This window comes from Hyaena hyaena, unplaced genomic scaffold (genome assembly GCF_003009895.1).
Source record: "Hyaena hyaena isolate Hyena2069 unplaced genomic scaffold, ASM300989v1 scaffold_6, whole genome shotgun sequence".
Classification (NCBI taxonomy): Eukaryota; Metazoa; Chordata; class Mammalia; order Carnivora; family Hyaenidae; genus Hyaena; species Hyaena hyaena.
The window spans coordinates 7,054,094-7,069,614 of record NW_024080638.1 but is presented as its reverse complement, the minus strand read 5'-3'; the positions used below and the strand labels follow the sequence as shown (position 1 = coordinate 7,069,614).

At 41.9% G+C, this 15,521-nt stretch overlaps 1 protein-coding gene across 1 annotated transcript; it reads left to right on the top strand.

The window, feature by feature from the left end:
- The first annotated feature begins 1,360 nt into the window (after positions 1–1,360).
- Positions 1,361–15,476, top strand: ZFP37 (ZFP37 zinc finger protein). The gene is made up of 4 exons (XM_039241023.1): positions 1,361–1,528; positions 6,443–6,569; positions 6,878–7,012; positions 12,543–15,476. The coding sequence occupies exons 1-4, from the start codon at positions 1,397–1,399 to the stop codon at positions 14,084–14,086; spliced, it is 1,938 nt and encodes a 645-aa protein (XP_039096954.1). The 5' UTR covers positions 1,361–1,396; the 3' UTR covers positions 14,087–15,476.
- Positions 15,477–15,521: the final 45 nt, after the last annotated feature.

The following is a 15,521-nucleotide window of genomic DNA, read 5'->3' as shown; positions in this document are numbered from 1 at the left end:
CAGGCCCGTTCATATTTGTAATTTCTGACTTCAGGTAGGGTCCAGTCCCTTTTAAGGGCTCACCTGATTAGGTCAGGTCCACCCAGGATCATCTCCACTTTTACGAACTCAAAATCAACTGATTTGGGATCTCATTATGGGAGTGAGATTGCAGATTCCTGGAAGAGAGGGGGTCTCTTAAAGGTGTGACACCAGGGGCAGAGATATTGGGGGCCAAATTAGAATTCTGCTTATCACAATCTTTACAACATACTTTGCTAGTCTATCGAATTGATGCCACAAGACTAGGGAAAGCACTGTTGGGATAGTTGGGAAAGAAATGAGAAACATACCACTGTGATTTATGGAACAGCAACAACAAATCATTGTTAGAAAATTTCTTTTCAATAATAGGATGGGGAGACTAGGCAGAAAACTGTCCTGAAATTAGGTGGCCTAAGGAGTCTCACGAGCTCAGTGAAGATGCACTGAGAATTGTATTCAGACTAAAGATTGAGGGGGTGAGGGCTACAGACGGAGCCACTGCTTAGGGATAACTAGTTGTTCACTCATCTAAACAAAGGTGCGAAACAGGGTGTGTTTGACTCTGGAAAACGCAACAATATATTTGGGATAACGTCACAAGCCTGCTGCCGCATTGTAAATTCCAGCAGGGCGAACAAAGGCTGTTTCTATCAGGGTTTCCACTCTTTCTCCATTACCTGGCATAGCATAGCAACGTAGCCTGCACAAAGTAAAACCTCAACACATAATTGTTATGGTGTAGGTACACCAAATAGCTCATTGAAATATTATTTCCGCTCCAATTGCTTGATTATTTGGCTTCAATTGATCTCCATCAGACTTGGGTTCTCACCGAGGAGTGATATGTTCCTTGAACCTGATGCTTCATTTGTTTCTCATTGTTCTTACACTGTACAGGTAAAGACATGTATTTGAACGATTAGTGCTCTCTCCCTATGAAACATGGTGCCTGCGCGATCAGGCCGTTTCCCTTCTTTTCCTCAATCTCTCCTACTATCCTGGCTGTCTGGATCTCGCGCTGGGCCTCGTGATTGCGGGGCTCCCGGCACCTGGCTGCCTGCAGGGACCGATTCCGAAAGGCAACCCCGAATCCTGCATTTGCGCGGCCGAGCCTCCGGGCGGCGGGGCTGCGGTGTCGAGCACCGCGAGGCACCGTGCGGTGAGTACCTGAGCACGCCGTCGGCGCCTCAGGTCTCAGCTCTCGGGACCCCCCGCGGCGCCCCGGGGCCACCCGCCTGCGCGCGCGCCGGGAGCGCGGGGCCCCCGCTGTACGGCGGAGCCTCGGTCAAGATGGCCGCGCCCTCCCGCCATACCCAGGGGCGCCGCCATCGCAGCCGCCGGACACGCTAAGGCCGCGCTTCGAGCAGCCGCCATGTCGGCGTCCGCCTGCGACCCGGTCCTCACAAAGCGGGGGAGCGTGGGCCGGAGGAGGGGTGCGGGAACGGCCGAAGGGGCCGGCCGTACGGCGGAGATGGCCGTGTCGGAGCCGGGGGCCAGCGCCGCGGTGAGCGCGGTGGCGGGGCGGGGCGGCCGGGTGGTCCGAGGTGGGCCAGTTGGGGGTCGGTGATTGGAGGGTGACTGCGGTCCCTGAGACCAGCGATTTGGGAATTGGGGGCGAGGCTGGAGGACCTAATGGCGGGGGAGGGGTGGTCAGCGTTCTGGGGGGATCTGTGGGGCAGTGATGGGGGGCCCGCGGGGTCCGTGGGTGCCACAGAGTAAGGAAATCCGTGTTTTGAGATATCTGCGCCAGTGATTGGGGGTTGGGGGAGGGCGGTCCGAAAGGCCAGGGTTTGGAAGGCTGTGGGGATCAGAAATGGGGGCTTTGTGGTGTGTCAGGGATTGGGGAGGTGTGTGGCAATGTGTGGTCTGTGGGAGTCGGAGATTACGGTGCCTGTGGTAGTTGGAAACCGAATTGTCCCTGTCTGTGTGCAGAGGTCCTTTAGGAGTTTATTGCAATAGTGAAAGGGAAGCGATAACGATGGTTTATAACAGGGTCGTAGCAGGGAAGCGGACAATCAAATGCAGAATACATCTAGAGATGAGCCAGCAGGACTTCCTGATGAGCCGATATGAAGCATGAGGGAAGAGAAGAATCAAGATTTACATCTAGACTTTTGGGTAGAGGAATGGGATAAAAGGTGCTTCCTTTTTCTGCGACAGAGTTGTGTTGGAGAGGACCAGATTGGGTGGATATAAATGGGAGTCAGAGCGGATGACCGTGGTTCTGTTTTGGCCACATCAAGATGCCCATCACATGGCCAAGTAGAGCTGTTGAATGGTCATTCCATGTATGAATCTAGAACTTAGGAGAGGTGTGGGCTGAAGAATCCATATGTGAAAGACATCAGTGTAAAGATGGTCCTTGAAGCAGTAAGATTGAATGAAGTCACCTGCAGAGAGCAGGCAGATAGAGAAGAAAAGAGGGACCAAAGACAGCTTTGCGTCTCTCAGACATTTAGAGATTTGGAAGATGACAGGAAAAAAAAAAAAAAAAAGAGAGAGAGAGAGAATGAGGAGTAGCCACTGAGATAGGATGAAAATTGTAAACGTGGTGTCAAAGAACCCTAAGGAAGAAACCTTTTCAAGACAATGCGAGTCAGTTGTGTTATAAGCTCTTGTGAGTCCCAGACTTCTCACTGCAGAGACTTTGACTTTGGCAAGATGTAGCTCAATCTTATCTTTTGATTGATAAGAGCTTTTTTAGTGGAGTGATGGGGGTAAAATCCTGTTGGAATGAATCGAAAGAATGGAGGTAATGAAGTAGAGACAGCGAGTATAGACAACCCTTGCTGGTAAAAGGAGCAAATAAACTGGCATTGGAATGGACATGTGATTAAGAGACGGTTTTCATGAGATGAATGATATTAAAACAACGTTGTATGTCAATAGGAATGATTCAGTAGAAAGGGAAAAATAGGTGGTACAAAAGAGAGAGACGTTAATTGCAGGGGTGACGTCCTCAAGAAAGCAGTTGAGGATAGAATCCAAAGCATAAGTGGAGAAACTGCCCTTGTTGAGAGAAGGGACACTTCTTCCATTTTAACGGAAAGGAGACAGATGATAGGGGTTTGGAAACAGATTGGCGGAACTGGTGGTAACACGGCAAGGTAGTTCTTGTCCACTTATACTTATTTTCTCTTTGAAAGTATAAGGCGAATTCATCAGCTCAGAGTGGGAAAGGAGTAGGTGGTGGAGATTTCAGAGAGAGAGGAGAATGTTTGGAATAATAATCTTGGAAAGAGGAACAGGAAGCTCTCAGTATTGGGTGCCCATTTGAAATATGTGTCATAAATTTTGAAGTGAGTCCAGTCAGCACAGTTGTTTGAATTTTCTCTCTTGGAATGTTTGGCTAGAAGGTTGCAGGCAGAGATTAAGAGGAGAGCTGGGTTTGGTTAAGTTTGAGGCTTTGTTAGGGAGGTACAGTGGAGAAGAAGAGGGGGAAGGAAGTGAAAGCTGTTTGCTGTGGAGTGGGTATGGTGTTAGAACTAAATCTAAACAAGATAAAAGAAGCTAGAAATAGATCTAAGCAAGATAGAAGAAAGGTAAGGCTGCGTGGCAATGGAAGGTTGTGAAAAAGTGGTTAGGATTGATGGATAGGAGGGCTGAACGCATCTGGAGAAGTATTGACTAGAAGAAGTAAGCTGGCAGGATAGTGTTTTAAGTAGAGAGGTGAGAGGTGCGGTAATGTATTGGCAAGGATCTAAGGAATGACTGGGTGACGAATCCGTGGCTGAGTTTGGGTAGAAGAGAAGATTGTTGGAGTCAGGAAAGAGAAAGGCCAGGGTGTGGGATGACTCTTCTGCGTTGATGCAGTTAGTGGAGGAGCTGTGGGGAAGAGGAAGCTGGTGCTCAAGTTCGCAGTGAATGAGGCAGAATTACTGTGCAGAGGAGTTGACGTTAAGCGGCCCCAAACAGCTGTCCTTAGAAAAGCCTGTTTGCAAGGTTGACCTTTGGCTGACATCTGAGAACTTAGACTTCAGGAGCCTTCGCACCGTTCCCAGAAATGATGAAAGTGGCTCACCGTGCCTCAACTAAACTGTGTAGGGGCACTTGGGTGGCTCAGTCGGTTAAGTGTCCGACTTTGACTCAGGTCATGATCTCACAGTTTATGAATTTGAGCCCTGCATTGGGCTCTGTGCTGTCAGCTCAGAGCCTGGAGCCTGCTTCGGATTCTGTCTCTCTCTCTTTCTCTCTCTCTCTCTCCCCCTCCCTCACTCTCTCTCTCTCTCAAAAAAAATGAAACATTAAAAAAATTTAAGTTAAACTGTGTAAGCAATGCGGTTTATGCTGAACTCCTGGTTTCCTTCTGAGAATCTGGGACTTTAGCGTGTGCCAGGCAGAGGGTGCCTGTGAGTGCCACTGAGTCTCTAAGACGCTTCCTTGGGAAACAGAGTTTTACACGCATTCTCACAACTTATTTCTAGAGGAATCAAGTGTGTCCTGTGTGACTTCTCTGGGAGAGGACTCCTGGATACTTGTGCCTGGCTTCCTCTAGACCCCACCCCATGCACCTTTTCCTTAGTTGTACTAAATTGTAGCTGTGAGTACAACTCTATGGTGAGGCTGTGAGTTCTTCTAGTTAATTGTTGAAATGGAGGGTTAATGGGTTGAAGTCTGGTGGTACTCTAAACACGATAGGGACTTTGAAGGATGAATGAAGAATAGTTGAAAGTTATCGTTTACCTCATCTTAAGGCCATGAAGTACACGAGGCGTGGTTGAGCCGAAACAGCCTCCAGCAGGAAGCCTTGTAAGGGAGCAGGATGCTCAGGACACTGGTAGATTTCAGGTAAAGCAAGCCAGTGAAGGGAATGGCTGAAGAGGTGGAAGGTACAACGGAGTTTGCTGGTACTGATTAGGGTTTCTGCAAAGGCCACTGTTGGTGGAGTTCTGATGGCGTCAGTGATTGGGGATTGATAGAATAGGGATTTGGAGTCCTGTCAGAGACAGAGGCTGATGTGTTCCGTGGGTATCCATAGTTGAGAGACCTGTGGGATTTTGTGATTGGAGTGTCGGGGCTGGGGGCGCAACTGGGGAGATCTGTTGCTGTTAGTGACAGGGGAATTTATTGGGATCAGACATTTTGGAATTATGTCAGTGACAGTCACTGATGGAGCTTCTTAGATGTCCATGACGGGATGTTTGTGAGGTCAGAGATTGGTGACATACACAGTTCATTGATTGGTGGTCTGTGAAGTTACGGAGTTTTTTTTTTCAGTGTGAAACAAACCTGTTCGAGCGTGTATTCGTTAGTGGCAAACTTCTCCAGTGGCTGTGTCTCCTCCTCTCACCTGCCTAATAAGAGAAGATCTTGAACATGTTTTCATTTCTCCCCTGCCCCCACCCCTACCAGTTATATTCCTGTTTATTTTTCTTAAGTCACGCCTCTTGATTTTAAGCACTTTTATAACAGTTGTACAAGAACATTATCCAGTTACTTGGATGTAACCTAGACATTTGACTGGTTTTATTAATCACAGCTCTTTCTTGTACATTATGTCTTTCCCAATCTTGAAATCTTTATACTGATTCACTTTTCCTTCTTTTAAAAATCACTCCTTTTCCTCTCCTCCTCCTCCTTCCCTGTCCTTCTCCTTTCCTAAATATATAGATATTATATATTCTGCATCCTTACATGCCTAAAATATGTTACTTTTGCTTCCACATATAGATGATTTTTTGACTGGTTATAAAAGTCAAGGATCTCAATTCTTCTACCTCATAAACTCTATTGCACTGTTTTTTGTTATAGAAGAAAAAATAAAGGCTGATTCTGTTGGTTTTTGGTAATTGACTTTCTCTCCCATAGTCGTTTGATTTTTTTTTTTTATCCTCTTGAATAAACAAATTCACAAGTGGGACTATCTTAGTCAGTTTAGGCTGCTACAACAAAGTACCATAAACTGAGTAGCTTATAAAGAACAGAAATTAACGTCTGACAATTCTGGAGGCGAGAAGTCCAAGATCAGGGTATGAGCCTGCTTGGGATCTGGTGAGACCATCTGCCAGGTTGCAGATTTCTTGTATCCTCACTTGACAGAAGGAACAGAGAGAGGAAATAAGCTGTCTTGTGACTCTTCTATGAGCATCAATCCTGTTCGTAGATGCTCCACCCTCATGAACTCAGCCAATTCTAACTACTTCCTGCAGGTGCTATCTCCTAATACCATCACATGGGAGGGGAGGGTGTCAACATATGAATTTTAGGGATACACAAACATTCAGTCCATAATAGGGACAATTCTTAATATGATTTTTGTCTCTGAAAAAAAAATGCAGAATAGGGTAAAGAATTAGTACCCAATATAACATCCTGATCAACATTGAATGGTCGAGGTAAGAACCAAACGTTATTATCTTGGCCAAATCACTCACTAATGTGGATAACATTAGACTGAATAGGAAAATTGCTGTTACAGGGATCAGTAACATTCAAAGATGTGACTATGGCCTTTACCCAGAAGGAATGGGAGCAACTAGATCCTGCTCAGAAGAACCTGTATAAGGATGTGATGCTGGAGAACTACAGCAACCTTGCCTCAATGGGTAAGGACAATTCTTTCGTAATTCAAAATGTGTCCACGGGGATACCTGCTCTCTGAAGTTCTTGATAAATTTGCCCATGGTTATTATGAATCAAAGAGTGTGATCCCTTTTGAGTACGACACAAGATACTTGTGCCTCTGTCTCCAAAATGGAAGGTCTCCTTAGATGGCGTACATGGGCAGCCATTGTGAAATTTCAGGAACTGTATATTCTTTATTCTTTCAAGACTCTCAAGTCCAAATATTCGGACTTGATTTCTGGGATGTTTGTTTTCCTAACACTCAATTTGTACCATTTCTCATGAGCAGGGTATCAGGCTCCCAAACCAGACATGATCTCCCAGTTGGAAAAAGGAGAAGAGCCATGGCTGGGGAAGGGCAAAAAACCCGGACAAGGTGGTCCCAGTGAAATAGCAGCACCCAAGCAAACAGGAACCAATGGAAGTAAGTTCCTAGTTTTTTGGTGGTAACTTTGTAATTCTTTAATTAAGTAATTAATTAATTTTTAATGTATTTATTTTTGAGAGAGGGAGAGAGAGCGTGAGTGGGGGAGGGTCAGAGAGAGGGAGATGGGGGATCCACAGCAGGCTCCAGGCTCTGAGCTGTCAGCACAGAGCCTGACACGGGGCTCATGAATCATGAGATTATGATCTGAGTCAAAGTCAGATGCTTGACTGAGCCACCCAGCCACCCCAATGAATAATTTATTTTTATTTTTATTTTATTTTATTTTATTTTTATTTTTTTCAGTGTTTTTATTTATTTATAGGAGAGAGAGACAGCGTGAGCAGGGGAGGGTCAGAGAGAGAGGGAGACACAGAATCTGAAACAGGCTCCAGCCTCTGAGCTGGCAGTCAGCACAGAGCCTGACGCTGGGCCCGAACCCACGAACTGCAAGATCGTGACCTAAGTGAAAGTTGGAAGCTTAACTGACTAAGCCACCCAGGCGCCCCTATTTTTAAAATCTTAAATATTCAAGACATTTCTTTCTTAACCGGAGTACCAGTTGAAAACTATTTTTTCCTAGGGGAGGAGGGGTTCAAACTACAAAGATTCTCTAGCCTTGGAGATTCTAATATCTCTTCTGTCTATGAACTGTCCATGTGTGAGGTTCTCATATGAGAGTCACGATAGTTGTGAGCCAGTGTTTGCATGGGGGTTTGCTTATACCACTTGCATCAGTGAGCTTAGGCTAAGTTGTGCTCCGTTAAGGAATGCCCCCCAAATCTCAGTGGCTTCCAACCAGAAAGATTTGTTTCTTGCTCATGCTGTAGCCCTATTCCACATTATCCTCTGGACCTACATCCAGAGAACAGTCCCTATTTGGCAAATTCTGCTCTTATAGCAGAAGGAAAGAAGAATGAGTAGAACCACTTGATGACTTAAAATTACCGATTGGAAGTGGTAGATATCTCTTTCTGCTTGTATTTTATTGGTTAATTGGTTAGAGTAGATCGCCTGGCCACTCCTAAATTCAGGAGGGTAGGAATGTACCACCTTCCCCAGGGAGGATTCGAGTGGCATACAGTGGGTCGGGGAGGTACAATCTTTCCACAGGGAACAGTAAGACAATGTGCCACACCATTTGTATTTTGGTAGGGAAAAGGGTGAAAACTAGAGTTCTGAACTTTTAGATAGCAGCCCCTCAGATGCCTAACTGACCTTTCCATATAATCGTCTCTCCTCATCCATGCTGTCCATTGCTCAGCTTCCAGAAGGAGCAGTGAACCCTCCTAGCTGTTGTCAGAATCCCATTACTGCTTCCCTTATTTAAAGCAGTGCTGTTTTTCATTATCTTCTTCTTCTTTTTTTTTTTTTTTTTTTTTTTTTACTAATATCTTCAGTATTTTTCCCTTCATCCACTCAGACTCTGGGACACCATGGTATCATATTTCTCTCCTTATGTGTTCAGACTTTCTTGGATTCATCTTCTTTCCAAATCTCTTGGCATGATGCTTCCCTGCCTTTAATTACTTTCCATTTCCCTCCTTTCACTGTGAAAATGCTCTAGACCTGTGGTCTATAATAAATCATCATTTCCATTTACTCCTTAACCTCTACAGTCAAGTCCCACAGAATTCATGTCTCTATGCACATTTCTGGCTTTAAAGTAACCAGTACTAACCTTCCAGCGCATATTTTAATAGTTTTCATCAGCATGAAATTCTTGCCGACCTAGCTTAAATTATATGCCACTTAAACCTGATCTTATCTTCCAAATGCTTCTTTACATTTATTTCACCAGATTCTCTTCTTTCCACTTTGCTGAAGTGTTGCTAAGGTTTTGTCTTCTACTATCTTTTTTTTTCCTTTATATTTCCCTCAAAAGAATCACTCGTTCAAATACAAGCTATTTATTCTACACGGATGACTTTCAAGAAAAATTTACCTTGTCCAGATAAATCTCCAGTTTCTTCGTGTTGCACTCCTATATTACCTGCTTACAGGAAAGCTCATTCTCAGAGTGTCAGAAATGGAAAGCTTTATCTTTCTTTCTAAATTAGAGCTTCCTTTAACCTTCCCTATTTTTATCAGGGTCTACTTTGATTTGGGGCCTGTCTACCATGGAGTTCTGGTGCACCTTTGCTCTCTGCCTTCTCTTTTTCTATCCTCTTCTCAGGTCCTGGTTTATTTGTTTGCTTTCTTCAGTTCTCACGGACATCACCCAAATTCGCTTTATATTTCTCATACCTAAATTGTTCTAATTCTTAGGCTGATTTGTTGAATCCACTTTTTAAATGATTCATGTTAGATGTTGCCACCAAGTATTAAATTATAAAATACTTAATATTTATATCTCTATAGTCCCCACGTTATCAGAATGTTTATAACATATTTTTAAGTGTCCTCTGAATTTTCCAAGTCTCCATAAATTTCTTGAAACCAGAAGGACTAGTTCTTCAAATGACAAATGAAAGGACTTCATGGAATTTTTGATCCATCCATTAGTGGCTCCAATTTTGGCTGTGTTAACTTTCCCTCTGATACTTGGTGTTGCAACTGAAAAATAATCCCGAGTCATTTAACACATCTTTATCATTGCTACAGTGACTTTCTTCTTGATTCAGGTTCTTATATAGCACTTGGAGTTGCTTCAAGGAAAGACTATTCCCTCCAATGATTTGCTGAGTCTAGTGAGCTATATACTTCAGTTTTTCAAGTTACAGTCATTTTAGCTTAAAGTTCAGGTTTTAGTTACTCTCTCAGATTCAGGATAAGCCAACAGTCTTAATCACATGCTCTGTGAGACTCAACTCTCTCCATTATTACCCTATTTCTTACACCATTTCACTAGTTCAGATTCTGTTTTTTCCCCTCATGGTAAATTTCTCTCATAGTGCTTTATATCTTTTCCTGCTGGTCAATCTCCATCATAATAAGAGGTTCTTATAATGTTACATCTCAAGGGGAAAGATTTGAGTTTTGATCCTTTTCTTCCCAGAAGATTTGTCTCTATCCTCTCCAGCATCCTTGAACATTGGATGAGGCTGCCTTTGTCCTGCTCTTGTTCTACTCTTCCCCAAAATGCTTGTACCACTTGAAGTTTCCTAAATGAAAAAGCAGCTGGCATCTCTACCTCTCCCTGTTATATCTATACCACTATATCTATACCTACAAAAGTTGATTTCTTTTGGGGCTCCTGGGTGGCTTAGTCGGTTAAGCGTCCGACTTTCGCTTAGGTCATGATCTCACAGTTCGTGGGTTCAAGCCCCGCGTCGGGCTCTGTGCTGACTGCCAGCTCAGAGCCTGAAGCCTGTTTCAGTCTGTGACTCCCTCTCTCTCTGACCCTCCCCTGCTCAAGCTGTCTCTCTCTCTCTCTCCTAGAAATAAATTTAAAAAAAAAATTTAAAAAAAAGTTGTTTTCTTTTTTTTTTTTTTTTTTTTTTTACCCCACAGGAACTAATCTCTTAAAAGTCCTCCATGAAGGTCATGGTGTTTCCTGGCTTATATCCAAATACCTCTTTTCTGTTTGATCCTACTTTTCACTTTATCCCTGTAATGTTCCTTTATGACCAAGGTAGCTATTCAATTTCTATCTCTTTCATTCTTGGAGACTCTTATATCTGCTTCTCTCTTTGAGTCTGTTTAATTCCCATCCTAAAGCTTTTTCTGTTTTTCCACGCACATAACTGAAAAAAAAATACTTCAAAATGGTAGTTCCAACTCTTTAAGTTTTTGGATTTTTACACATGTCACATCTATACCTAGCTAAAAGAAGTCTTTCAATTTCAATTCTAAATTTTTTTTTAAATTTTTTTTTTTAACGTTTTATTTATTTCTAGGAGAGAGAGAGACAGCGTGAGCAGGGGAGAGTCAGAGAGAGAGAGGGAGTCACAGACTCTGAAACAGGCTCCAGGCTCCAAGCTGGCAGTCAGCACAGAGCCCGATGCGGGGCTCGAACCCATGAACCGCGAGATCATGACCTAAGCGAAAGTCGGACGCTTAACTGACTAAGCCACCCAGGCGCCCCTCAATTCTAAATTCTTAGGCGAGAGAATATTATTGGTCTAGCTTGCACCCTGTGTGTCTACCACTGTTCAGTTGTTTTTGATCAGAGTTTGGATCATATGGCACAAATGTAATTGCCTCCATGTATCAGTGTGGATGGTGAACTCAGAGAAGGAAATCACACAGTGGGAAGATATCTTGAAATGTATAATTGTATAACGTGTGGAGGGAAGGATGTGAGCAATCACTTAAAGCTGGGAATAAGCTTAAAATTTATGATTAGTAATTAGTAGAGTGACCTGGCAGAAACTATGGTATGTTCCATAGTGAACTGTTGGAAAACAAATACATGCGTCCATTGTAAATCCAAATGGTGGAAATCTCATTTCTATGCCAGTCTCATTTCTATGAATTTTATCATGGTAAAAGCATCAGGGAACTCTGAAGCTATAGGGCTGGTTTTTCTTTGGTTGATTTTTCACTTGATCTTAGCCAAAAGGCCGAGAAGCGATTCTTTGGTTGATTTTTGAGTTGTTTTTTTTTTTAATTTGTTGGTTTGTTTTTTAGTGTAGGAATGTCATTATTATATTGATCATAGGTGGTAGGAGTGGAATACCCTTTCCTGCTTATTCCCTTATTCACCTATAAGCTGTTCGGTATTTCCTGGTACACTTATCTTATTTTCTCTATTTTGGCTTTTTGGAGTGCAGTAACAAAAATGTACTTAGGCTTGCCCAAGTAAATCGAGGAATGTATTATAAGGACTTTGGTTTATCTCTTGTAACCTAAAGGTAGATATGTCAGCCTGAGCCTACCAGGGACTGGAACTAGGAACTGGGAAGCCATCAAGAATTGGGATTATATAAATGGTCTCTTTGAGGATATGTGATCTTACATCTCTGCTTCTCTGTGGAGATATGCTTCATTCTTTGTACTGATAAAATTTCTGTTTACACAGAGAAGATATGACTTTATTGCACTTATTTTATATCATTGTAAAACCCAGTGGAGACAAACTAGAGTCTAAATATTTAGGAGGAAAGCTCTTATTGGACACCTTGGCTCGAGCCAGATGTGTCTTCATGGAGAGCTGAATTAATGTAGTACAGGTTCTGGGAGCCAAATATTGTGGATGGATTGGGAGTTGTCAAAGCTGGGAAGCTTGGGCTGGGGAGAAACCGCAAAAAATACCAACTGCAATCACAGGCTCTTTAAACTTCATCTGTTACCTAGTTACTGCTCCTTCAGTTTATTTTATCATCTATCCCAGGTTACAAGGTCATATTTATAAACAGGCAAAAGTTTTTCTAATTCCTATTGTCAATTATCTTTTCTTGTTTTTGCTACAGCACTTTCCCCTCAAGCCCAAGAGCTTAGGGACATTTGCACTTGATAGTCATTGACCTTGGATTATGAGGCTTGGATAAAGATTCGGCCTCACAATTGGGCATTTGTTTTATAGGATGTATTCCAAAATATGAGAGTATAAAGATTCATAAGAATGTCTCATTGAATTCCATTTTAGAAGAAGTCCAACAAGATAATGACCAGCTACCAAATCAACAGGAATCTCAAAACAAACTCCATAGGGAAGTTGCATTCAAGAAAAAAAGTCTGACCAAGAAGAAAGGCCATGAATGTAGTTCACTGGGGGAAATAAATGTGAGTACAAAACATGTTCCTTCCAAAAAGAAGCTTAAATTTGATTCACATGGAAAGAGTTTGAAACAGAATTTAGATTTACTTGGACATATAAGAAACTGTGCAAAAAAGAAACCTAATGTAGCTAAAGAGCACAAGAAATCTCTCAGCCATAGCTTACCTGATACAAAGAAAAACAAAAATCAAACTGCGAAGAAACAGAAATTATCCAACCATAGCTTATCTAATAAGCAAGACAAAGCTCAAACTGGCAAGAAACATGAGAAATTAGCTCATCGTAGCTCATCCCACACTAAATGTGACAAAATTCAAACTGGAAAGACACATGAGAAATCATCCAACTATAGCTCATCTACTAAGTGTGACAAAACTCCAGCTAAAGCCAAACCCTACGAATGTAATCAATGTGGGAAGGTTCTCAGTCACAAACAAGGACTTACTGACCATCAGAGAATTCATACTGGGGAGAAACCATATGAATGTGATGAATGTGGGATAGCCTTTAGCCAAAAGTCACACCTCGTTGTACATCAGAGAACTCACACTGGAGAAAAGCCTTATGAATGTACTCAGTGTGGCAAAGCCCACAGTCATAAACATGCCCTCACTGACCATCTGAGAGTTCATACGGGGGAAAAGCCCTATAAATGTACTGAGTGTGGGAAAACCTTTAGACACAGCTCAAACCTGATTCAACATGTAAGATCTCATACAGGTGAGAAGCCCTATGAATGTAAGGAATGTGGAAAATCTTTTAGGTATAACTCCTCTCTTACTGAACATGTGAGAACTCATACAGGGGAAATACCATATGAATGTAGTGAATGTGGAAAGGCTTTTAAGTATAGCTCATCCCTTACTAAACATATGAGAATTCATACAGGTGAGAAACCCTTTGAATGTAATGAATGTGGGAAAGCTTTCAGCAAGAAGTCACACCTCATTATACATCAAAGAACTCATACTAAGGAGAAACCCTACAAATGTAATGAATGTGGAAAAGCATTTGGACACAGCTCCTCTCTTACTTACCACATGAGAACTCATACAGGTGAAAGTCCTTTTGAATGTAATCAGTGTGGAAAGGCCTTCAAACAAATTGAAGGACTTACTCAACATCAGAGAGTTCATACCGGGGAGAAACCCTATGAATGTAACGAATGTGGGAAAGCTTTTAGCCAAAAGTCACACCTCATCGTACATCAGAGAACTCATACTGGGGAGAAACCTTTTGAATGTAATGAATGTGGAAAAGCTTTCAATGTAAAGTCACAACTTGTTATACATCAGAGATCCCACACTGGAGAGAAACCCTATGAATGCAATGAATGTGGAAAAGCTTTCAAACAAAATGCATCCCTTACCAAACATGTGAAAATTCATTCAGAAGAAAAATCTCATGGGTGAAATTAAAGTGGGAAATCCTTTTAGCTAAAGGTTTTATTTAACCTTAGAAGTAGTCTGAGTTTTAAGGATGTTATGAAGCCTTTAATAAGAAGTCACGCCTCATTACCCATGAGAGAATTTGAAAGTGAATCTTACATAGAAGCAATGGATGGAGAGTTTAAACTTGATATCAACCTTTCACATAAAATATTGTTTTAAAAATACTCAAATTATATATTCAGACCATCATATAAAGCTTTTAAAATTGTTAATAAGCTGAAAAATCAGAGCAGTAGAGAAGCAGATTACATATACTGACAATTCCTGAGTTGCTTGAGTGTTGTGTACTTAAGCACCGCATGTGAGAATGAATTTGCATTATCTGTTACTTTACACGTATAAGTGTGTGTGGCCATTGGTATGAGCCTCGTTTTTGATATTATCACCTCGCACTTTCTTAATGTCTTTGTTAGCTTCTGTGTCACCTGCAAGCTTTCTAAAAGTTATTTATGCACAAAATATTAACAGAAAATTAAGAGAAAAAATGAAAGCAGCTTAGGATACACAGGTGCTGGTGGAGAGTGATGTTCAAGATACATTGTTAAGTGAAAAAAACAGGTTGCTGAACTGTGTGTATAGTATGTTCCCACTTTTGTACAAAAAGGGTGTGCATTTGCCTGTCTCTGTGTGTGTATATATGTATGTATGTATATACGTGTACATATATTTGTATGTGAATAGACTTAGTTTGAAAAAATACAGAAGAAACTTTATAGTGGTTGCCAGGAGCACATGAATACAGGAGGACCTCCTTTTTACTGTATACTGTATGTGAATTTTTAGATAATGTAAATGTATTATTTTCACAGTTTAAGTCATTTTAATATGCATCCATCAACACTGATTAAAATTTTCACGGAGCCCACTCCATGGTGTTGTTTACAAAGAAAAAGTTTCTACGCCTATTAGAAACTTTAGTTTAGGGTGGTGAACCTGAGGACATGGCATTAACCTTGATATTGAATTCACAGACTTTTCCTATCAAACACACATCCTTTTATTAAAATAATGAATTATACCTATATTTCCGTACTGTGTTTCTCCTATATGCTATTTTTTAAAAAGACTGAAGATAAATTGTGACTATAGGTAAATGAAAGTGATTTGCTGAAGTCACTCCTTTTTGTCTCATATTCAAAGCACTTATATACAAACACCTCAGTCTGGGGTTTCAAATGTGTTGTAACAAATACCACTACTTCCTGTTCTTGCCCAATAGCAAACATTGCTAATGGGTCACACTCACTCTGAGTGAATCTAGACGTGGCCTCAGAATCGTTCTTAAGCAAGCATTCCAAGGGCACCTGGGTGGCTCAGTTGGCTAAGCATCCAACTTCAGCTCAGGTCATAATCTCGCTGTTCGTGAGTTCGAGCCCCATGTTTTTTTTTTTTTTTT

Bases quoted from the DNA above. Each gene is read 5' to 3' on its own strand.
- ZFP37 (XM_039241023.1), top strand. From the start codon at position 1,397: ATGTCGGCGTCCGCCTGCGACCCGGTCCTCACAAAGCGGGGGAGCGTG. The intron at 6,570-6,877 runs GTAAGGACAATT...TCTCATGAGCAG, and splicing joins CAGCAACCTTGCCTCAATGG to GGTATCAGGCTCCCAAACCA. The intron at 7,013-12,542 runs GTAAGTTCCTAG...ATTCCATTTTAG, and splicing joins GCAAACAGGAACCAATGGAA to AAGAAGTCCAACAAGATAAT.